The sequence below is a fragment of the Cherax quadricarinatus genome, chromosome 41 (assembly GCF_038502225.1).
Source record: "Cherax quadricarinatus isolate ZL_2023a chromosome 41, ASM3850222v1, whole genome shotgun sequence".
Classification (NCBI taxonomy): domain Eukaryota; kingdom Metazoa; phylum Arthropoda; class Malacostraca; order Decapoda; family Parastacidae; genus Cherax; species Cherax quadricarinatus.
The window spans coordinates 1,301,645-1,325,986 of record NC_091332.1 but is presented as its reverse complement, the minus strand read 5'-3'; the positions used below and the strand labels follow the sequence as shown (position 1 = coordinate 1,325,986).

Here is a 24,342-nt window from a genome sequence, read left to right as displayed (position 1 = left end):
GTCTCAGGGTCCCTGACCTATCTGTGGGGGTCTCAGGGTCCATGACCCACCTGTGGGGGTCTCAGGGTCCCTGACCCATCTGTGGGGGTCTCAGGGTCCCTGACCCATCTGTGGGGGTCTCAGGATCCTTGACCCATCTGTGGGGGTCTCAGGGTCCATGACCCACCTGTGGGGGTCTCAGGGTCCATGACCCACCTGTGTGGGGTCTCAGGGTCCATGACCCACCTGTGGGGGTCTCAGGGTCCATGACCCACCTGTGGGGGTCTCAGGGTCCATGACCCACCTGTGGGGGTCTCAGGGTCCATGACCCACCTGTGGGGGTCTCAGGGTCCATGACCCACCTATGGGGGTCTCAGGGTCCATGACCCACTTGTGGGGGTCTCAGGGTCCATGACCCACCTGTGGGAGTCTCAGGGTCCATAGACCACCACAGGTCCGTACAAGTTTCATAAACCACCAGGGGGCTCGTGCGAACGTGGGAAATTCACGGTCCTAGGGCCCCGTAATCTAAATGGGCGTGGTAACGTTGCAGGGGCGTAGGAATGTGTTGCAAGGGAGTAGGAATGTGTTGCAGGAGCGTGCCCCTGTTCACCTATCAGTAAGTAGGTACCTGCTTTAGTTGGCTTGACTGTTGTAAGTGGCATATTGGGCAGGTAGGTTTCTTTACACCTACCGCCCCTATTTAGAAATATATGCCTGGTCATGGACCGGACCGTTAACCCCGCAGAGCCCCTCCAGGTATAGGTGTTAGTCGATCATTGAGGTTTAAAGTCTAGCGACCACACGAAGATTATTAAGGCTACACGTCACCTGTTTACCACCAATCAAGAACGCTTTAATCCCGAAAATATATGTGGTGATTGTTGAGTAACATCCTGATGGATGATCTGCAGTGTAATGGATTGTAATAATCCATCCTGCAGCCAACACCCACTTGCCTTTACTGTGGAGGAGCTCACTCAGCCTACTCTCAAGAAAAAGGAAGACCTCTAATACACTACGGCAGTGATTCACCTCCGGCTTTCCTGATATGAGTAAGACACATGTACTAGTTAGGTATCTTTATTGTTGAAACATTTTGCCTACTCAGTAGGTTTCTTCAGTCAAATACAGAGGCAGCAAGTGTAGTAGTGAAATGAACATTCAAATTCAAATTCAAAGTTTATTCTCTATAAGGATTACAATGCTGAGTTTACAGAAATTTGGTTATTGTGTGGTTTACATGTAGTAAAATAATGATTACAGAGTGTACCACTAGAACACCTAGCATGGCTTGGCATTTCGGGCAGACTTAGTTTAATTCTTAATTGTAATATATTACAAATTATGAGGTAAGTTGGTATTATGGCTAAGTGACTAAATACTAGTTTGTGAGTTTAGCAATGTGAATGCTTTTGTTTTGGCACAGTACATAGTTTCAGTATTGGAGTATCACAGGATTCATTATAAGATTGAGATTAATATTTCTGTTTATGGTCAAATGGGTGAGTGTAAGTGTGAACCACCAGGTGGTATTCGTGTAGTTAGTTGATGGGGTGTATCAGGGAGATGAGATGTTTTCTAATGGTAGTTTTGAAGGTGATTAATGTGTCTGCAGTTCTAGAGTTCTCAGGTAGGGTGTTCCAGATTTTAGGGCCTTTGACATACATTGAATTTTTGTAAAGGTTTAGTCGGACACGGGGAATGTCGTAGAGATGTTTGTGTCTGGTGTTATGCCTGTGGGTTCTGTCACAACTATCAAGAAAGCGTTTTAGGTCAAGGTTGATATTAGAGTTTAAGGCCCTGTAGATATAGATTGCACAGTAGTAAGTGTGGATGTACTGAACAGGGAGTAAGTTTAGATCTATGAAGAGTGGGGGGGGGGTGTTGCCAGGGATGAGATTTAGTGATTATTCTTACTGCAGCATTTTGTTGGGTTATTATTGGCTTTAGGTGTGTTGCTGCAGTTGATCCCCAAGCACAAATAGCATAGGTGAGGTATGGATAAGTGAGTGGTATAGTGTGAGAAGGGCATTTTGTGGCACGTAGTATCGTATCTTGGAGAGGATCCCAACCGTTTTGGGTACTTTTTTGGTTATATGCTGGATATGGGTGCTGAAATTCAGGTTGTTGTCAAGGTATAAGCCTAGGAATTTGCCCTCATTATGTCTGGTAATTAGTGTTGTCAATCTTAATGTTAATTTGTGCATCTCCTGCTCTGCTACCAAACATAATATAGTAGAAGATTGAGACACTTATGCAACATATGGGAATCTTTATTCAGGAAACGTTTCGCCACATAGTGGCTTCATCAGTCCAATACAAAGTAGAAATGCGCAAGGAGAGGAGTTTGAGGTAATCAGTCCCTCAGCGTGGAGTCGATGTGTTCAGTCCATCAATCTTGTAGAATGTACAGCATAGGGCCGTAGACGTGGCTTATATACTGTAGTGAGGTGAGGTAAAGCAGGAGGAGGTGGGGTCATAGTGGTACCATCCACTAGTCGAAGTAGATCTTCGTCCAAAGGTTGAACAAGTGTAGAAGAATTCTTTGTAACAAGATCCCATGATGCCATTAATCTTGTAGAATGTTACATTCTACAGGATTAATGGACTGAACACATCGACTCCAGGCTGAGGGACTGATTACCTCAAACTCCTCCTCTCCTTGCGCATTTCTACTTTGTATTGGACTGATGAAGCCACTATGTGGCGAAACGTTTCCTGAATAAAGATTCCCATATGTTGCATAAGTGTCTCAATCATCAACTTGTCGGTTTGTCAAAACCAGTCATCACATAATATAGTAGGTTTTGTCAGTGTTAAGCGTAAGTTCATTGGCTGTCATCCAAGTCGATATTTTGATCAGCTCCTCGTTAACAATGGTGTTGAGGGTGGCAAGATTAGGGTGAGAGATGACGTAAGTCGTGTCGTCAACAAAGAGAATGGGTTTCAGGTGTTGGGATACGTTTGGAAGATCATTGATGTATATGAGGAAGAGCAGGGGACCAAGGGCACTTCCCTGCGGAACTCCAGTATCAAGTGGCCGTGTTGCTGATGCTGTGTCTTTAATGGTGACATACTGATACCTGTTAGTAAGGTAAGATTTGAAATAAGCAAGTGCATGGCCTCTTATACCGTAATGGTCAAGTTTGTGGAGTAGGATGTCGTGGTCTACTGTGTCAAAAGCTTTTCTTAGGTCAATAAAAATTCCTAGTGGATATTCCTTATTTTCCAATGCTGTGTAAAGCAGATCTAGGATTTTTATGATTGCATCATTAGTGCTTTTATTTTTCCTGAATCCAAATTGGCAGGGGTTGAGTATGTTTTGTGCCGTTATAAATGAATACAGTCTCCTGTGCACGAGTTTCTCAAAGATTTTGGATAGCAATGGTAAGTTAGATATTGGCCTATAGTTGTTTAAGTCTGTAGGGTCACCACCTTTATGTATTGATGTAACCCTTGCCATCTTGAGTAGTTTCGGGAAGGTGCTAGTCTCTAGTGACTTGTTAAAAAGTAATGATATAGCATGCGAAAGGACATGGGCCGCTCGCTTGTACAGTAATGGTGGGACATGAGACAGATTCCCTGAGTTATTTTTAAGTGACTTTATAATCTCGGTGACTTCCGTGGGCTCAGTTGGTGCAAGATAGAAGGAATTTGGGAAATTCCCATCTAGGTAGTCCCCGGCATGGGCATTGGTATGTGGGATTTTATTGGCGAGATTAGATCCTATGGTTGAGAAGTCGTTTATCTTGTTAGCTGTGTCAGTGGGATGTAGTGGTGTTTCATTAGGTTTAGTTAGGACAATATTCTTGTTTTTTTAAGTTTGTGCGTCCCTAGAATCTGAGAGAGTGTTTTCCAGGTCTTTTTTATATCTCCTCTAGTGTCTGTGAATCTACTGGAGTAGTATAGTTGTTTGGCTTTCTTTATTACTTGGTAATAAAGGTATCCGGTAAATGGCACCGATTGTTATAGGTGTCTTAAGGTTTTTTACAGTAAAATTAGCAAAAATGTATTCCCCATATTCATCACTAAAGCAAGTGGTGCTAATACAAGATAATTGGTTAGAGTAATAGATTGCAATACCACCCCCAACTTGGTTTGGTCTGCAGTTGTGAATTGCTGCGTATCCTGGTAGAGGGTAGATATCTATTGTGTCCTGCTTAAGCCAGGTCTCAGTAAGAATAATGCAGGAGAAGGGTGTCTTTAGTGATTCAAGGAGTGCCAGGAGGTCATCATAGTGTTTGCTTAAGGACCTGATGTTGTAGTTAAGTACTGATTGACTTTTAGCATTGTTTAGGATAGTGCTGGCTTGTGATGCTGTGTAATAAAGGCAGTTACTTTCCAATAGGTTTTGATTGGGTGTCAGATTATGGAGGTTTAGATCAGGGTCAACGTGATCAATCATCTTCTAGGTTTAAATTATGGTTATTTATATCCTGAGTTGTGTGTTGAGTTCTAGTACTGATATCTGTAGTGGTAGGAAGTTTGGACAAGTATATGGCTAGAGTATTTTGGTTATATAGAGTATAGTCACTACTACACATAATGAAGTTGATGTTGTCTATGTGCATGATGCAATTAGTCCATCAACATTGGAGAAACAGTATTTGAGGTGGTTAGTCCCTCAGCCTGGAGAAGAGTTGGGCTCCATGGTCTGGAACGACATGAAGGTGACACATAAGAATGGAATCTTACTCATCAATTTGTCGGTATTTTATTCAATTTTCAACATATCCAGCTCTTTTACTCCAGAGCTGGTCGGCACCCACAGGTCCTTGTTGCACCTCTCCCACGGTCACCCATCTCTCCGATCCTCACCACTGACGTATCTATCTCTTCGCCCTCTCTCATTCTTACTACTTCGCCCTTTTCATTTTCCCTTGTTTCTCCACCTACAAAGTCTTCCCTGCCTGGGAACTCAACTCTTCCTTCCAAGCCTCAAAGGTGCTAAACTCCCCACTCACTACTAACTTATTGTTCCTCCACACTTAAGTTTCACCGCCTCTATGTTTTGCCCCTTGTCTTCTCCTGTGTTTGTGACAGTTGTGGAAATCCATCCACCCCACATACTGCCACTCCCCCCCCCAATGCCCACCCAGACTCATTCATCGCTGGGCACCACTATCTCTCTCTCTCTCTCTCTCTCTCTCTCTCTCTCTCTCTCTCTCTCTCTCTCTCTCTCTCTCTCTCTCTCTCTCTCTCTCTGTTTTTTTTTTACACAGGGTTTGACAAGGTTAAGGATCCCTAGCTTTATTGACAGCTATATTACAGGTTAAGGATTCCTAACTTTATTGGCAAGCTAAGAGCTGTTACCTACATCATCTCTCTCTTTCTCTCTTTCTTTCTCTCTCTCTCTCTCTCTCTCTCTCTCTCTCTCTCTCTCTCTCTCTCTCTCTCTCTCTCTCTCTCTCTCTCTCTCTCTCTCTCTCTCTTTCTCTGTTTTTTTTACACAGGGTTTGACAAGGTTAAGGATCACTAGCTTTATAACAAGCTATTTACAGGTTAAGGATTCCTAACTTTATTGGCAAGCTAAGAGCTGTTACCTACATCAGCTCATTTGAAAGCATTTTTATTGTTATGAGACATACAAGTAGGAAACAGGATGAAGTTGGAGCCATCTGTGGGCCAGCATTTTCATTTGATCAACTGACTTTATCTCGTTGACATCATTATCCTGTACGAATGTGTTCCATACTCGAGTCATCCTGGGTATGTATGATCTCAGATGGAGTGATGTTCTGGAGAAGGGTACAGCCAGAGTGAAGTTGCTGCTTTCTGCCCGTCTTGTGGCATAAAAGCTTGTTTCACGCTGTCCTCGAAGTGGATCCAAGTGTGGTATTTTGACAATATTGGCCTTGTACATAACAGTAAGGCCACCCACATCCTCCTATGTTGAAGGCTCTGCTGAAATGACAGATCTATCCAGGATGGGTCCAGGCGAGAGATGAGACGTCTTGCTCTGTTCTCTACTCTGTCAAGCAGTGGCAGATGAGAGGGGGGGGGGGCAGACAAACCAAGAAAGTGGAGCATACTCAAGGTGCGAGCGTACTTGTGCCTCGTACAGGATCTTGCAACCCCTACTGTCAACCAGATGCGAGATACGGCGAAGTTCTGTAAGCTTCCTGGCTGCCTTGTTTGCAAGATTTACAACATGGTTCTTCATGGTTAGTTTGGAGTCAAATTTCACCCCAAGGATATCAACTTCTTCTCCAGGTGCCAACACCCTCCCATTCATCCTTACTACTGCACCAGCATTACCATCATGGTGCCTAGAGACGATCATCATTTGCGTTTTCTCAGGTGCAAATGTTACTTGCCATCTGACACTCCATAACAATGGACCCAGCACGCTTCCTTGTGGGATCAACTGCAGCAACACACCTAAAGCCAATAATAACCCAACAAAAAGCTGCAGTAAGAATAATCACTAAATCCCATCCCTGGCAACACCCCCCCCCCCCACTCTTCATAGATCTAAACTTACTCCCTGTTCAGTACATCCACACGAATACTGTGCAATCTACATCTACAGGACCTTAAATTCCAATATCAACCTTGACCTAAAACGCTTTCTTGATAGTTGTGACAGAACCCACAGGCATAACACCAGACACAAACATCTCTACGACATTCCCCATGTCCGACTAAACCTTTACAAAAATTCAATGTATGTCAAAGGCCCTAAAATCTGGAACACCCTACCTGAGAACTCTAGAACTGCAGACATATTCATCACCTTCAAAACTACCATTAGAAAACATCTTATCTCCCTGATACACCCCATCAACTAACTACACGAATACCACCTGGTGGTTCACACTTACACTCACTCACCCATTTGACCATAAACAGAAATATTAATCTCAATCTTAAAATAATGAATCCTATGATACTCCAATACTGAAACTATGTACTGTGCCAAAACAAAAGCATTCACATTGCTAAACTCACAAACTAGTATTTAGTCACTTAGCCATAATACCAACTTACCTCATAATTTGTAATATTTTAAAATAATGAATTAAATTAAGTCTGCCCGAAATGCCTAGCCATGCTAGGTGTTCTAGTGGTACACTCTGTAATCATTATTTAACTACATGTAAACCACACAACAACCAAATTCTGTAAATTCAACATTGTAATCTTTATAGAGAATAAACTTTGAATTTGAATTTGAACACTTGCCCCAATATGATTCCGTTCCATTGAGACTCCTCTCTTTCTTTCTCTTTCTCTCTTTCTCTTTCTTTCTTTCTCTTTCTCTCTTTCTCTTTCTTTCTTCCTCTTTCTTTCTCTTTCTTTCTTTCTCTTTCTCTCTTTCTTTCTTTTTTCTCTCTCTCTTTCTTTTTTTCTCTCTTTCTCTTTCTCTCTCTCTCTCTCTCTCTCTCTCTCTCTCTCTTTCTCTTTCTCTTTCTCTTTCTCTTTCTCTTTCTCTCTCTTTCTTTCTCTTTCTCTCTTTCTCTTTCTATCTTTCTCTTTCTATCTTTCTCTTTCTATCTTTCTCTTTCTATCTTTCTCTTTTTATCTTTCTCTTTTTATCTTTCTCTTTTTATCTTTCTCTTTCTCTCTCTCTCTCTCTCTCTCTCTCTCTCTCTCAGTCCTCTCTCTCTCTCTCTCTCTCTCTCTCTCTCTCTCTCTCTCTCTCTCTCTCTCTCTCTCTCTCTCTCTCCCTCTCTCTCTTTCTCTGTCTATCTCTCTCTCTCTCTCTCTCTCTGTCTCTCTATCTCTCTTTCTCTTTCTATCTTTCTCTTTCTATCTTTCTCTTTCTATCTTTCTCTTTCTATCTTTCTCTTTCTATCTTTCTCTTTTTATCTTTCTCTTTTTATCTTTCTCTTTTTATCTTTCTCTTTTTATCTTTCTCTTTTTATCTTTCTCTTTTTATCTTTCTCTTTTTATCTTTCTCTTTTTATCTTTCTCTTTTTATCTTTCTCTTTCTATCTTTCTCTTTCTATCTTTCTCTTTCTATCTCTCTCTCTCTCTCTCTCTCTCTCTCTCTCTCTCTCTCTCTCTCTCTGTCATTTTGGCAGCTGCCAGTGTCTCCACTACTTCATCTACCTCTTCTGCCTCTTATGTCACATTACCAGCTTCCTTGTCTTTGGGAACTACTGAGACCTTCACGTTCTCTCCCTCTGCAACCCACTACATCTGCTCCTGCTCTGTATCCTTCTAGAGTTACCTATAAATCATTTTATAATTTACAGCTACCTCCACATATCAGTTTTACTCCTCACTCTAGCTCATAGCCACCGTCTGCTTTCTGATGTCGTTGTCTTACTGTTCAAATATAATTGTTTTATTGTGGTGGAATATCAAAGGATTCTGCAAAATCCTGGGGCTCCAAATGTTGCTCATTCGTTTTTCCCTGTATGTATCTGTTTCCAGGAACCGAAATTATGTTCCACTGTTAAAATCCCTATCACCAGCTGTTTTATTACAATTTCTCCATCCTTTTCCAGACAAGACATGCAACAAAAGTGCAATTTTTGTGTACAATTATATTACTTTTACTCGGCTTACAGTTTGTACTCCACTATGCTGCATTCGGAACTTAATTCATTGACAGTCGTTTATTACGACTTTGAAATTGTAGACTGTATGGCTTTGAGGGAGGTAAGGATAGATTTACTGCAAAAGCTAGTGATGCTGTGGGAGAGTCGGTACGGTCACAGTCTGTACCACTGATGGAGACACGAAGAGAAGTTTTGTTTCCATTATCTTTCCTATTACAAACCCCGTAACTCAGCAGTAAAGTGCTAGACCTGCCATTATCAGAGCCACACTTCAATATCCCCCTGTCCCTCTTTCTGTTTCTTCATGCTGCATCATATTGAATTAAATGGTACACGGTTTGCTGTTTGTAACATTCCCCTTCTCGCCCATTATATATCCCTTACATCCAGTTTCTGATTTCTTTATACTTATGCCACTCCATTCATTAGGTGATTTTAATGCTCATTTGCTATTGAGAGGGTCTTGCTGAGACTCTTGTGGGGACCAGTTAAAGACTTTCCTCAGTTTTCTTCCTCTCCATGTCTTAAACACTGGTACCTACACATTCATACAATTTCCAATATAAATCTCTTTGCTTGGTTTGTTGTACCTGATCTTCATGACAGTGATCATTTCCCTCTTCTCATTACCTCTCATTCATCCACCCAACCCAATTGTCATTCCCACTAGCAATTTGAGTGAGCAGATTGGTGCTTTATGCACGTCATATCCCTTTTCTCGCTTTATCTTCTGACGAGTTGTTGCAACTTTGCATCATCTCTGTTCTTGCTGCAACATCAATTGCAATTCTCCGATCCTAGGGTGAACATTATTGCAAATGTGTACCCTGGTGACTTCCCAACTGTGATCGTTCAGGGCATTTAAAATGCTGTGACCATGCAGGGCATTTGAAACACGATGCATGGGGTCGTTACCACAACAACAAACCTGTGGTCCAGTTACTATTTTTTAAACAGATGATGGCACTTGCCCAGTGGCAAAACATACTTGTTTGTGAGCTTAGGTTTACTACCACTGCTTTGATGTGCACAATATGGCAAAAGTTGCAGAAATTGACTGGTAAATACTTTCTGGACCCTACTTTCATTCTTACAGTTGCTGGCAATGGCATTGCAGATCATCCTATTGAAACTGCCACAGAGTTTAGGTATCACCTTGTACGTGTATCTCAGGGGGTTACGTCTCTTTCCCTAGTTTCCTTCCTCCAAATCCAAGAGGGAATTGACATCTTTGTATTTTACTTTTCACACTGAGGACCCTTAAATGTTGCCTTCACAATACATGAATTCACATCAACAAAATCCACACCAACCTGACGACATCCATGTCCATATGCTTCAATATTTACACCCTGCAGCACTTTTCAATTTCATTTGGTCCCAAGAGTTTTTCCCATTTTCAGCCAGGCATTTTGGGTCATGATGCTTCTCATCATGACCCATTGCAATTTGTAAACTGAGTTGAGAAGTGCTTGGTTAACAAATCTTTAGTATGATATTTGGTAACACAAAATTCTCTCTCCTCACCAATTTGGCTTGATAAAGTTCCTGGAGAGCAAAACGTGCTACAGTAATATGTCACATTAGTTGCACATGTCCTTTTACCTAACATATCTTAATAGATTGTCCTGTATATCAGCAGGCTTGCAGAATTCACTTCCTATTTCTCCACTGCCCCAACATACTCGACTCCTTGCTAAATCTCACACTTGATGCAGACTCACTTTTTAACAGAAACTTACTGCATGATCTTTGATTGAAATTTTACTCCTGTACTCTCCCCTATCTCATATCCTCTACCCCTCAAACACCCCTCCCTGCAGTGCTGTATATCACTTTCAGGTTTAGTGCTTTAATTATAATGATAACATGTCCACAGTTTTATTTAGTCTTTTGTTAAAGACGTTTATTGGCCCTGTCCACACATTTACTCGATCGAGGACAATATCTAGTTGTTTTGTCAAGAGCAGTAATGGACTTGTTTTTGCAGTTCTACATGACCAAGGAAAGTGGCTGAGGTTGTCTGCAGTTTATTCAGTCAAGGAAAGTGGAAGAAATTCAGTCTAGATTCTTAAATTAAAAAATGGAAATAGGATACTGATAATACTTTATGATTTAAAACATTTATTAACCTTTTAGTTCGATATTCATTGTCTTACAGTAATTATGTATAGTTTTTCTAGGCTCTTGTAATGCTGTATCATGTGATAAAGTACAACAAAAACACTGATTTAATAAATATTAGATGAGACTAATAGTAAGGGCAAAAAATATGACAAACCTTCGATCACAACTCAAACAAAAAAATATAATTAGCATCATAACATTTATTTATTCTTGCTTACTCATGAGATTTCAAAAACAGGGTGACTCAAAAAGTTTACCCATATAATAAGTTCTTTACATCAGTGGGGATGGTCCATGATGATTCTGAACTACTGTCTTCATGTTTTGAGCAACCTTCATCACGTTGTACAGATAATGATTCCTCTTGTCTGCTGTTTGAGACGTCCAGTGATGAAGCTGCTGGGGTATTTGAGTCTACCTCAGAGATACGATCTAATGATAATGGATAAGTGGAACTTGCTAAACTTGATTTAAATTTAAATTTATCATTTGATGCTTTTTCAGGATTTACAGGTTTTTTCCATTCAGTCATACTTTTTAAACTTCCTTTAGTGCCCCCACTTTTCATCTGTAATGAAACTGTTGAGGATAACAATGGTTTATTGACAGATTCTTTAAATGGCAAGGTTTTATCTATTTCTCTAGGTTTTAAACACATTATCAAGTTTGTCAGTTCAGTTTGAACACTATTAACATTGTCTATGTTTTGTTCTTTTAAGACACGAGTTCTATTTCTATCTGTTGGACCTTTAAAACTAACAAGAGATGCACTTGAGGAGCTTAAATTATCTACCACGGATGATGACTGCTCCCCTTTTCTCCATAGACCTGCATTAGTTTTAAATAAGGCCTTCTCTTCTGGCAATGTATAATTCCTATACATTGCAGATGATTTAGGCTTGGTAACAAATGATTCAGCAAGTCTAGAACTGGACTTTAGTCTAGATTTACTGCTTTGTTGTGAATGTACAGTAGTTCTAATACTAGCACATGTTCTCTTCAACCTTAAACTAGATTGGCTTTCATCATCTGTGTTACTGAGAGTATTTTTCTTTCTCTCTGTTCTCCTAGAAATGCGAGGAGATTCATAGAGTAGTTTCTTAACCATCAAATCTCTGTGTGTTGCTAATTCTTCTTCATGATCAACAAAAAGTTTAGCCACATCCTGCTCTCTCTTTCTTTGGTGATCTTCACGTAGTTGTACACGCTGGTCTTCTCTCTCTCTGCTTCTCTCTCGCAGTTGTTTACCACAGAGTCCTTGGTTTTCCATTTTAATGGTGCCCGTACTCTTCTTTAGAGTCTTGCCTTGATACTGGAAAATAAAAGAGCACAATTACAAACTGTTCAGAACCAAATAATTATATAACAGAAACCTAAAAACAAAACAGCAACTTGTACAAATGAAATATATTAGTACTATGTGTAGAATAACAGTTAAGAAGATTGACATGGAGATAGCTAGGATCCTTGATGCCAGTGAAAGGCTTCTGATCCATGGAAATGGATGTGACATTCTTTTCCTTAAAACCCAACTGCCTTCCATTTCCCCAGGTACTATATGACCCTTATGGGTTTAATGTTTCCCCCTCCCCTCCTCCATGAATATAATAATTCAAACCTTCCATTTTTAAAGATTATAGTAATCACTGGTTTTGGGCTCTTGATCCAAAGAATTGGATCTTCCTTCCCCTTCCTCAGATCTAACTTGAATGCCTCCCATTCAAAGATAACGAAAATGCTTAATGCCAAGCAAGCCTTCACTACGACAATGTTTCTTAAAAAAGGTTCACTGTGCTCTAAGCATCTTTGTACAATATTAGCCAATCTTCTCCATACTCTGGATCCAACTGTCAATATTTTAGTAATGGAGGGCTATATTAATATTATTCTAAGAAACACCATTCTAATTTGCAACATGGTACACATGGTATGTATGTAACATCTCAAACACTGTGTTTGTGCCAGTGCTATCAAATAACAATTTCTTAGTCTGTGGACCCCATTGTTTGTAAGCTGTTATACACTGGTGATCTGGCCAGCTGGTTGGTATATGGTTCAATCCAATTCACAGAACGGAGGAACTGAGATAGAAAATAGGAAAAGACAGAGATTAACTGAAATGATAGTGTTATATAGTCTTACTGTGGTGTTTAAAGGTTGTGATCCTAATTAATAGTTGTGATCCTAATTAATTAGTAGAAAAAAACTGACTACTGGAAAAACATTTTCCATACTTCAAAAATACGTGCAGCAGTATGTATTTAATTAGAATGCCTGATAAGCAGACACTGCAATAACCAAATTATTGTATGTAATAACACTACAGAGTAAAAGAAAAAAAAATCCTGTATGGATAGTGCAGTAAAAAAATATATGACACTAATACCTTAGAAGTTTTCAAGTGTGTTTTGGCAATGGTGTTTTGGGATATAGCTTGAACAGGTTCTAAACGTTTTTCCATTTGTTTCTTCATCCATGCACGAATTTCTGCTCTTCTCTGCTGCCTTTTAACTTTAGTGTCACAAGCAAAAGTACTGTGATTTGCTGACCCATGCTTGGATATCGTAGTAAGAGAGCTGCTTGACCAAGATCTGAAATGACACATTACTGCACTGCACAGATAAAATATTATTTTTTTTTTTTTCAACAAGTCGGCCGTCTCCCACCGAGGCAGGGTGACCCAAAAAAGAAAGAAAATCCCCAAAAAGAAAATACTTTCATCATCATTCAACACTTTCACCACACTCACACGTTATCACTGTTTTTGCAGAGGTGCTCAGAATACAACAGTTTAGAAGCATACACATATAAAGATACACAACATATCCCTCCAAACTGCCAATATCCCATATATCTATATATTTATATTATGTATATATGTGTGTGCAGAGATATATATGGGAGATTCTAAAGAAATATTGCAAAGGTTAGTGGACAAGTTTGGGAGAGTGTGTAAAGGTAGAAAGTTGAAAGTGAACATAGATAGAAACGAGTAAGGTGATGAGGGTATCAAATGATTTAGATAAAGAAAAATTGGATATCAAATTGGAGAGGAGTATGGAAGAAGTGAATGTTTTCAGATATTTGGGAGTTGACGTGTCAGTGGATGAATTTATGAAGGATGAGGTTAATCATAGAACTGATGAAGGAAAAAAGGCAAGTGGGGCACTGAGGTATATGTGGAGACAAAAAAAAAGTTATCTATGGAGGCAAATAAGGAAATGTATGAAAGTATAGTGGTACCAACACTCTTATGTTGGTGTGAAGCTTGGGTTGTAAATGCTGCAGTGAGGAGATGGTTGGAGGCAGTGGAGATGACCTGTCTAAGAGCAATGTGTGGTGTAAATATTATGCAAAAAATTCAGAGTTTGGAAATTAGAAGGTGTGGAGTTAATAAAAGTATTAGTCACAGGGCTGAAGAGGGGTTGTTGAGGTGGTTTAGTCATTTAGAGAGAATGGATCAAAGTAGAATGACATGGAGAGCATATAAATCTTAAGGGGAAGGAAGGCGGGGTAGGGGTTGTCCTCGAAAAGGTTGGAGGGAGGGGGTAAAGGAGGTTTTGTGGGCGAGGGGCTTGGACTTCCAGCAAGCGTGCATGAGCGTGTTAGATAGGAGTGAATGGAGACGAATGATTTTTGGGACCTGCCAAGCTGCTTCAGTGTGAGCAGGGTAATGTTTTGTGAAGGGATTCAGGGAAACCGATTAGCCGGACTTGAGTCTTGGAAATGGGAAGTATGTATATGCCTGCACTTTAAAGGAGGGGTTTGAGATATTAGCAGTTTGCAGGGACTTGTAAACTGTTGTATCTGAGTGCCTCTGCAGAGACAGTGATTATGTATGAGTGATGGTGAAAGTGTTGAATTATGATGGAAGTTTTTTCTTTCTTTTTGGGTCACCCTGCCTCAGTGGGGAACAGCCGTTAAAAAAATAAAAAGCTACCTCTGGTACAGAGGCAACATATTCTCATAAAATTGATACTGTAAAACTTGTAAATGATAGTCATCTAGAGTGAAGAAAAGTTCTTACCTGAGTTCTGTTAGATCGAGATGCAATTTGGGTGAATCCGTCACCGTTTCTGTCTCATTCAAGTTGTCCACTATTTTACATCCACCTTCCCTTGGACTTCTTTCTGTTACTGCCCCTTCATTTACTGTCTGCACTTGTGACATTCTAGAAATTCCTTTATTGATCTGTCTTAGAGAATCTAAGCAATCTATCTCTGATAAACTTTGACGGATACTAAATTCTGGACTTTCATTGTCTGTTAGCACTGTCTTAATATCATGTGTTTCTAATAAAGAGTTGGGAGAATCTTGAAAATACAATGTACAATGAGGTGAATCTTTGTTCGTATGCATAGCTTCCCACTTCATTATCTCATCAATCATTTCGTCAGTTATGTCTTCAAGATTTACTGTCTCAACAAACCTCAAAATCATGTCTGGATTTCCAGTTTTTTTATACGAGGACAGCATTTCTTGCCATCCCAAATTATCAAATGGTATATTTTGTGTAATATCATAGGCCTGATTTTTTTTAATTATAGATGAAGAATGAGTAATGTTTTTATCTAACGCCTCCAGTCTTTGTGACTCTAGTCTCTCTTTCTCCAATTTTTCTGAGGTCTGAAGCAGAAGATTTACCTTTGAAAGCAGAGTTCTAGATTCATTAAGACCCACTGCAGCCTTTAAAGCTTGCTGCTCCAAATCTTCAACATCTTGGTTAGCATCCCTCTCTACCAAAACTTTTTCTTCATTTTCTATTGGCATGGAGTAACTCATTTTATACAGATTTTCAAGTGTTATTCTTCCATCAGAAAATGCTTCAGCAAGCTCATTCATTGTAATTTTATTATTGCCTTGATATTGTTGTTTTGGTGAACTGTCAGTAGTAATAACAGGTAATTCATGTTCTGGTATTTCATGTCTTTCATGTTCAATCTGACCTTCAGTTAAAAGAATATTCTCTTTATTATCTACTGATACAATAGTTTGCATCTTCTGAGTTTCATAATGTTGGAAAAACTCATCATATTTGTCTTTTTCCAAAGCAGATTCATTAAGTAACAAATCATGGAGTGTTTGTAATCTATCAGTGGCAACTTTATCTCTAACTTTTTTATCTTTACTATTTTCTAGAGAGTTGCTTAACACTTCACTTACTTCCCTAGCACCAGCTGGACTAGGTATTACATCTAGTTCACAACAATGTATTGTTTTGTTGAGTTCATCTCCAATCTCCTTGAGTCGCCGTTGGGCAATCGCATGTGGAATATCAACTACGTGAACTATACCTTGAAGAGTGCCTGTCTCCTTGTATGAGTCATAGGAAGAGTCAAGAGCTGTAGTCAAAGGATTAATGTCAAGAGTTACACGACTTGTAGGAAGTAATGTGCAATTAGAGGATAAATGATCCTTAGATGGTACTTGGTGAACTTGAAGACTTTCCTGAGTCGGTAAGTGAAAAAGATCATCCTGTGGTTGTGGATGAAAACTCACAGTAACTGGAGTAGACACTGATGCATCTGTCGTTTCAACGTGAGTCTGAGTCTGAAAAGAAATTAATGCCTAAAAATGAAATACACAGATCACAAATATATGTCATGGACTTTTCATATAATATATAAGGCAAAATAAAGTATGGATATTTTAGGGTTAATAGGTAGTAGGCTGGTACATAGCAACCACCCAGGGAGGTACTACCATCCTGCCAAGTTAGTGTGAAACGGAAACCTGTAATTGTTTTACATAATGGCAGGATTTATTTTTTTTTGTTTCATAAACATGGGATAACAGGTAAATCCTGCTACTTCTACTTACATACAGGTCACACTACACATGCATATACATACATATATATATATTTATTTTTTATTTTTTATTATCATCACACTGGCCGATTCCCACCAAGGCAGGGTGCCCCGAAAAAGAAAAACTTTCACCATCATTCACTCCATCACTGTCTTGCCAAAAGGGTGCTTTACACTACAGTTTTTAAACTGCAACATTAACATGATTGTGGATGTTATGAATGAGAAGAAGCTGGATGTCCTGGCTTTAAGTGAAACAAAGCTGAAGGGGGTGGGAGAGTTTCAGTGGAGAGGAATAAATGGGATTAGGTCAGGGGTTTCAAATAGAGTTAGAGCTAAAGAAGGAGTAGCAATAATGTTGAAGGATAAGCTATGGCAGGAAAAGAGGGACTATAAATGCATTAATTCAAGGATTATGTGGAGTAAAATAAAGATTGGATGTGAAAAGTGGGTTATAATAAGCGTGTATGCACCTGGAGAAGAGAGAAGTGTAGAGGAGAGAGAGAGATTTTGAGAAATGTTGAGTGAATGCATGGGGAGTTTTGAATCAAGTGTGAGAGTAATGGTGGTTGGGGATTTCAATGCTAAAGTGGGTAAAAATGTTATGGAGGGAATAGTAGGTAAATTTGGGGTGCCAGGGGTAAATGTAAATGGGGAGCCTTTAATTGAGCTATGTGACGAAAGAGATTTGGTAATACGTAATACATATTTTATGAAAAAGAGGATAAATAAATATACAAGGTATGATGTAGCACGTAATGAAAGTAGTTTATTAGATTATGTATTGGTGGATAAAAGGTTGATGGGTAGGCTCCAGGATGTACATGTTTATAGAGGGGCAACTGATATATCGGATCATTATTTAGTTGTAGCTACAGTTAGAGTAAGAGGTAGATGGGAAAAGAGGAAGGTGGCAACAACAAGTAAGAGGGAGGTGAAAGTATATAAACTAAGGGAGGAGGAAGTTCGGGTGAGATATAAGCGACTATTGGCAGAAAGGTGGGCTAGTGCAAAGATGAGTAGTGGGGGGGTTGAAGAGGGCTGGAATAGTTTTAAAAATGCAGTATTAGAATGTGGGGCAGAAGTTTGTGGTTATAGGAGGGTGGGGGCAGGAGGAAAGAGGAGTGATTGGTGGAATGATGAAGTAAAGGGTGTGATAAAAGAGAAAAAGGTAGCTTATGAGAGGTTTTTACAAAGCAGAAGTGTTATAAGAAGAGCAGAGTATATGGAGAGTAAAAGAAAGGTAAAGAGAGTGGTGAGAGAGTGCAAAAGGAGAGCAGATGATAGAGTGGGAGAGGCACTGTCAAGAAATTTTAATGAAAATAAGAAAAAATTTTGGAGTGAGTTAAACAAGTTAAGAAAGCCTAGGGAAAATATGGATTTGTCAGTTAAAAACAGAGTAACCTAGGTAGTAGATGGGGAGATGGAGGTATTAGGTAGATGGCGAGAATATTTTGAGGAACTTTTAAATGTTAAGGAAGAAACAGAGGCAGTAATTTCATGCAGTGGTCAGGGAGGTATACCATCTTTTAGGAGTGAAGAAGAGCAGAATGTAAGTGTGGGGGAGGTACGTGAGGCATTACGTAAAATGAAAGGGGGTAAAGCAGCTGGAACTGATGGGATCATGACAGAAATGTTAAAAGCAGGGGGGATATAGTGTTGGAGTGGTTGGTACTTTTGTTTAACGAATGTATGAAAGAGGGGAAGGTACCTAGGGATTGGCGGAGAGCATGTATAGTCCCTTTATATAAAGGAAAAGGGGACAAAAGAGACTGTAAAAATTATAGAGGAATAAGTTTACTGAGTATACCAGGAAAAGTGTACGGTAGGGTTATAATTGAAAGAATTAGAGGTAAGACAGAATGTAGGATTGCGGATGAGCAAGGAGGTTTCAGAGTGGGTAGGGGATGTGTAGATCAAGTGTTTACATTGAAGCATATATGTGAACAGTATTTAGATAAAGGTAGGGAAGTACTACCGTCCTGCCAGATGACTGTGAAACAAAAACCTGTAACTGTTTTGCATGATGGTAGGATTGCTGGTTTCTTTTTCTGTCTCATAAACACGCTAAGATAACAGGGATATCTTGCTACTCCTACTTACACTTTGGTCACACTTCACAGACACGCACATGCATATATATATATACATACATCTAGGTTTTTCTCCTTTTTCTAAATAGCTCTTGTTCTTTTTTTATTTCTTCTATTGTCCATGGGGAAGTGGAAAAGAATCTTTCCTCCGTAAGCCATGCGTGTCGTATGAGGCGACTAAAATGCCGGGAGCAATGGGCTAGTAACCCCTTCTCCTGTATACAATTACTAAAAAAGAGAAGAAGAAAAACTTTATAAAACTGGGTTGCTTAAATGTGCGTGGATGTAGTGCGGATGACAAGAAACAGATGATTGCTGATGTTATGAATGAAAAGAAGTTGGATGTCCTGGCCCTAAGCGAAACAAAGCTGAAGGGGGTAGGAGAGTTTCAGTGGGGGGAAATAAATGGGATTAAATCTGGAGTATCTGAGAGAGTTAGAGCAAAGGAAGGGGTAGCAGTAATGTTAAATGATCAGTTATGGAAGGAGAAAAGAGAATATGAATGTGTAAATTCAAGAATTATGTGGATTAAAGTAAAGGTTGGATGCGAGAAGTGGGTCATAATAAGCGTGTATGCACCTGGAGAAGAGAGGAATGCAGAGGAGAGAGAGAGATTTTGGGAGATGTTAAGTGAATGTATAGGAGCATTTGAACCAAGTGAGAGAGTAATTGTGGTAGGGGACTTGAATGCTAAAGTAGGAGAAACTTTTAGAGAGGGTGTGGTAGGTAAGTTTGGGGTGCCAGGTGTAAATGATAATGGGAGCCCTTTGATTGAACTTTGTATAGAAAGGGGTTTAGTTATAGGTAATACATATTTTAAGAAAAAGAGGATAAATAAGTATACACGATATGATGTAGGGCGAAATGACAGTAGTTTGTTGGATTATGTATTGGTAGATAAAAGACTGTTGAGTAGACTTCAGGATGTACATGTTTATAGAGGGGCCACAGATATATCAGATCACTTTCTAGTTGTAGCTACACTGAGAGTAAAAGGTAGATGGGATACAAGGAGAATAGAAGCATCAGGGAAGAGAGAGGTGAAGGTTTATAAACTAAAAGAGGAGGCAGTTAGGGTAAGATATAAACAGCTATTGGAGGATAGATGGGCTAATGAGAGCATAGGCAATGGGGTCGAAGAGGTATGGGGTAGGTTTAAAAATGTAGTGTTAGAGTGCTCAGCAGAAGTTTGTGGTTACAGGAAAGTGGGTGCAGGAGGGAAGAGGAGCGATTGGTGGAATGATGATGTAAAGAGAGTAGTAAGGGAGAAAAAGTTAGCATATGAGAAGTTTTTACAAAGTAGAAGTGATGCAAGGAGGGAAGAGTATATGGAGAAAAAGAGAGAAGTTAAGAGAGTGGTGAAGCAATGTAAAAAGAGAGCAAATGAGAGAGTGGGTGAGATGTTATCAACAAATTTTGTTGAAAATAAGAAAAAGTTTTGGAGTGAGATTAACAAGTTAAGAAAGCCTAGAGAACAAATGGATTTGTCAGTTAAAAATAGGAGAGGAGAGTTATTAAATGGAGAGTTAGAGGTATTGGGAAGATGGAAGGAATATTTTGAGGAATTGTTAAATGTTGATGAAGATAGGGAAGCTGTGATTTCGTGTATAGGGCAAGGAGGAATAACATCTTGTAGGAGTGAGGAAGAGCCAGTTGTGAGTGTGGGGGAAGTTCGTGAGGCAGTAGGTAAAATGAAAGGGGGTAAGGCAGCCGGGATTGATGGGATAAAGATAGAAATGTTAAAAGCAGGTGGGGATATAGTTTTGGAGTGGTTGGTGCAATTATTTAATAAATGTATGGAAGAGGGTAAGGTACCTAGGGATTGGCAGAGAGCATGCATAGTTCCTTTGTATAAAGGCAAAGGGGATAAAAGAGAGTGCAAAAATTATAGGGGGATAAGTCTGTTGAGTGTACCTGGTAAAGTGTATGGTAGAGTTATAATTGAAAGAATTAAGAGTAAGACGGAGAATAGGATAGCAGATGAACAAGGAGGCTTTAGGAAAGGTAGGGGGTGTGTGGACCAGGTGTTTACAGTGAAACATATAAGTGAACAGTATTTGGATAAGGCTAAAGAGGTGTTTGTGGCATTTATGGATTTGGAAAAGGCGTATGACAGGGTGGATAGGGGGGCAATGTGGCAGATGTTGCAAGTGTATGGTGTAGGAGGTAGGTTACTGAAAGCAGTGAAGAGTTTTTACGAGGATAGTGAGGCTCAAGTTAGAGTATGTAGGAAAGAGGGAAATTTTTTCCCAGTAAAAGTAGGCCTTAGACAAGGATGTGTGATGTCACCGTGGTTGTTTAATATATTTATAGATGGGGTTGTAAGAGAAGTAAATGCGAGGGTCTTGGCAAGAGGCGTGGAGTTAAAAGATAAAGAATCACACACAAAGTGGGAGTTGTCACAGCTGCTCTTTGCTGATGACACTGTGCTCTTGGGAGATTCTGAAGAGAAGTTGCAGAGATTGGTGGATGAATTTGGTAGGGTGTGCAAAAGAAGGAAATTAAAGGTGAATACAGGAAAGAGTAAGGTTATGAGGATAACAAAAAGATTAGGTGATGAAAGATTGAATATCAGATTGGAGGGAGAGAGTATGGAGGAGGTGAACGTATTCAGATATTTGGGAGCCGCACCTGAAGGAGGGGGGGTTAACTGCAGTTTTAAAAAATGTAGTGTAGGGACCCTTTTGGCAAGAAAAGTGATGGGGGTGAATGATGGTGGTTTTTTTTTTGGGACCCTGCCCTTGGGGGGAATCGCCGGTGTAAAAATATAAATATATATAATATAAAAAAGGGTAGAGTGGATAGGGGAAAATGGGCAGATTTGGAAGTATAGGGAAAAAAGGGTTTTTTTAAAAATGCTGAAAAGAGTTTTTATGAGGATGGGAGGCTCAGGTTAGGGTGTTTTAGAAGAGAGGGGGCCCTTTTTCCCACGGAAAAAGTAGGTCTTAGACGGGGGATTTTAATGTCACCATGGTTGTTTAATATATTTATAGAGGGGGGTTTGGGGAAGAAATCCCGGGGGTGTTCGGGAGAGGGGGGGGGTTTAAAATTTTTGGGGGAATCAAATTCAAATGGGAATTACACAGTTATTTTTTTTGATGATACTGTGTTTTAGGGGAGATTCAAAAAAAAAATTGAAAAAGGTTATGGATGATTTTTGGGAATGTAAAGGTAGAAAGTTGAAAGTAAAATATAGAAAAGAGAAAGGGTGATGAGGGTATCAAATGATTTAGATAAAAAAAAAATTGAATAAAAAGGGGGAGGAGGAGTATAAGAAGTGAATGTTTTCAGATACGGGGGAGTTATTGTTTGTGGATGGATTTATGAAGGATGAGGTTAATAAAGAATGATGGGGGAAAAAAAAAGGTGAGGGTGCATTGAGGATAGGGGAGTAAAAAACGTTATCTATGGAGGAAAAAGAATGGAATGTAGGGTTTATAGAGTACCAAAACTTTTATATGGCTGGGGAAGTTTGGGTGGAAATGCAGCAGCGAAGGACTTGGAGGCGGGGAGATGCCCCTTTTAAGGGAAAATTGGGGTGTAAAATTATGCAGAAAATTTCGGAGGGGGGAAATTGGGGAAAAGGGTGGAGTTAAAAAAAGTTTTAAACCAGGGGGGCAGAAGGGGGGGTTGTTGAGGTTTTTTGGTCATTTAGAGAGAATGGATAAAAAGTAGAATGACATGGAAAGCATATAAATCTATAGGGGGAAGGCGGGGAGGGACTTCCCCGGGAAAGGGGTTGGGGGAGGGGAAAGGAGGTTTTGTGGAAGGGGTTGGGCTTCCAAAAAAGCGGGGATGAGCGCAAGATAGGAGGAATGGGGACAAAAAGGTACTTGGGACCTTTACGATCTGTTGGAGGGAGCAGGGTAATATTTAGTGAAGGGATTTTAGGGGAAACCCCGGGTTTTTTTCTAATAGTCGGGCTTGGGGTCCTGGAAATGGGAAGTACAATGCCTTATTAAAGGAGGGGTTTGGGATATTGGCAGTTTGGGGGGGATATTTGGGGTATCTTTTTAAAGTGTATGCTTCAAACTGTTGTATTCTGAGCACCCGGGAAAACAGTGATAATGTGCAGTGTGGTGAAAGTGTTGAATGATGATGAAAGTTTTTTTTGGGGGGGTTTTCTTTTTGGGGCACCCCGCCTTTTGGGGGGACGGCCAATTTTTTGAAAAAAATATATATATATATATATATATATATATATATATATATATTTTATATATATATATATATATATATATATATATATTGGCAGCCTGGGGGGATATTTTTTATCTTTATATGTTTATGTTTTCTAGACTGTTGTATTCTGAGAAATTCTGAAAAAACAGTGATAATAAAAGTGTGGTGAAAGTGTTGAATGATGATGAAAGTTTTTTTCTTTTGGGATTTTTTTTTTTGGGTCCCCCTTCCCTCGGGGGGGAGACCCCAATTTGTTAAAAAAAAAAAAAAAAAAAAATATATATATATATATATATATATATATATATATATATATATATAAAGATCAAAAGTAAACAGGGATTTTGGGAATTTTAAAAAAAACCACTGGGGGAAAGAAAATTTCCCAAAGCGCTGAAACATCACATTATCAAGGAAAAAAATAAAATTTAAAGACCAAAGGAAGGTATATAAAGGAGTAGCCCATACCCACCTGACCCCACAAAAAATGAAACCCCTTGACGCAGACAGCAGGCCCCCAGCCGAACCAGACAGGTTTTTTCATACAACCCACCAAAAAAACTATTCTACCCAAGAAATAAAAAATTTAAAAATTATTATTTGTCCAATGTATTATTAAATTTTTCCCCCAAATTTATTAATTATAAATGGATCAAATTTTATATAAACCAAAGGAAATATTCATATTATTGTCAAAACTGCTTTTTATGAAACAAGATTAAATTAATTCCTGTCGACCATGGATTTGTTTTGATTTTTATTTTCCCAACTTTTTAAAAATCAATTGTTTTAAAATTTTTACATGAATAAATAGAGCATTGAATTTTGCCCATTCTAATGTTAAATTTATGAAAAGGTAATGATTTAAATACCAAAAAAATGAAAAGATAAATTTTTTAAAGTTGTTAGAAATATTTTTTAAAATCCAAAAAGGGACAACCAGCCTTATTCAACTAAAAATATGTTGGTTCCCCCTTCCCATAAAAATTTGGGTTGATATGCCTTTTTCCCAAGACTTTTATAATAAAGTTGTATTAAAAAAATTTTGATACAGTAAAAAATTTTTGAAAAAAGAACCCCCCAAATGCTGATGGATTTCCCCCATAAGTTTTCTTGTAAAATTTATATAAAGTTTATTACGGAAAACGGGTTAAAAATCTCAAACTAAGTTTTAAAACAACTTTAAATATAGCTTTTAAACCCGGACAAGTTTCCCAAATTTTTTTCATTTATTATGTAAGAGATTTTAACCATCCAATTGTTTTTCCCAAAAGTTGAGAAAGTAGTATCAAGCAAGTCCATTATTTTAGGGAAAATAATTGAATTTTTTTTTATAAAAAACAGTTTTAAATAATATGAATATTTTCCCGGTTTATATAAAATTAGATCCATTTATAATTTAAAAGAATTTGGGGGAAAAAAAATAATACATTAAAAATAATAATTTTTTAAATTCTTATTTCTTTGGGGAGAATAGTTTTTTGGGGGGTTGTATGATGGACCTTTTCTAGTTCGAAAGGGGGCCCGCTGTCTCCGGGGTGTTTCGTTGTTGGGGATCTGATAGTGAGGGTGGGCTACCCTTTTATACCTTCCTTTGAGGTTTACTTTCATTTTCCTGATAAAAGTGAGTAGCCAAAG

The 24,342-nt window shown here is 39.0% G+C and overlaps 1 protein-coding gene and 1 long non-coding RNA gene across 4 annotated transcripts in view; one reads left to right on the top strand and one right to left on the bottom strand.

The window, feature by feature from the left end:
• The window catches only part of LOC138853821 (uncharacterized), a 100,022-nt gene that overhangs the window by 48,988 nt on the left and 26,692 nt on the right, over positions 1-24,342 (top strand). The window lies entirely within an intron of this gene.
• The window catches only part of LOC128695768 (uncharacterized), a 52,720-nt gene continuing 38,977 nt past the window's right edge, over positions 10,600-24,342 (bottom strand). For all 3 annotated transcript variants that reach the window (XM_070092880.1, XM_070092882.1, XM_070092881.1), the window contains 3 exons: positions 14,647-16,169; positions 13,006-13,210; positions 10,600-11,931 (listed from right to left, as the gene is read on the bottom strand). In XM_070092880.1, the coding sequence (XP_069948981.1) occupies positions 10,873-11,931; positions 13,006-13,210; positions 14,647-16,169 (2,787 nt within the window). In that variant the 3' untranslated portion in view covers positions 10,600-10,872. The remainder of the gene's footprint in view (positions 11,932-13,005; positions 13,211-14,646; positions 16,170-24,342) is intronic.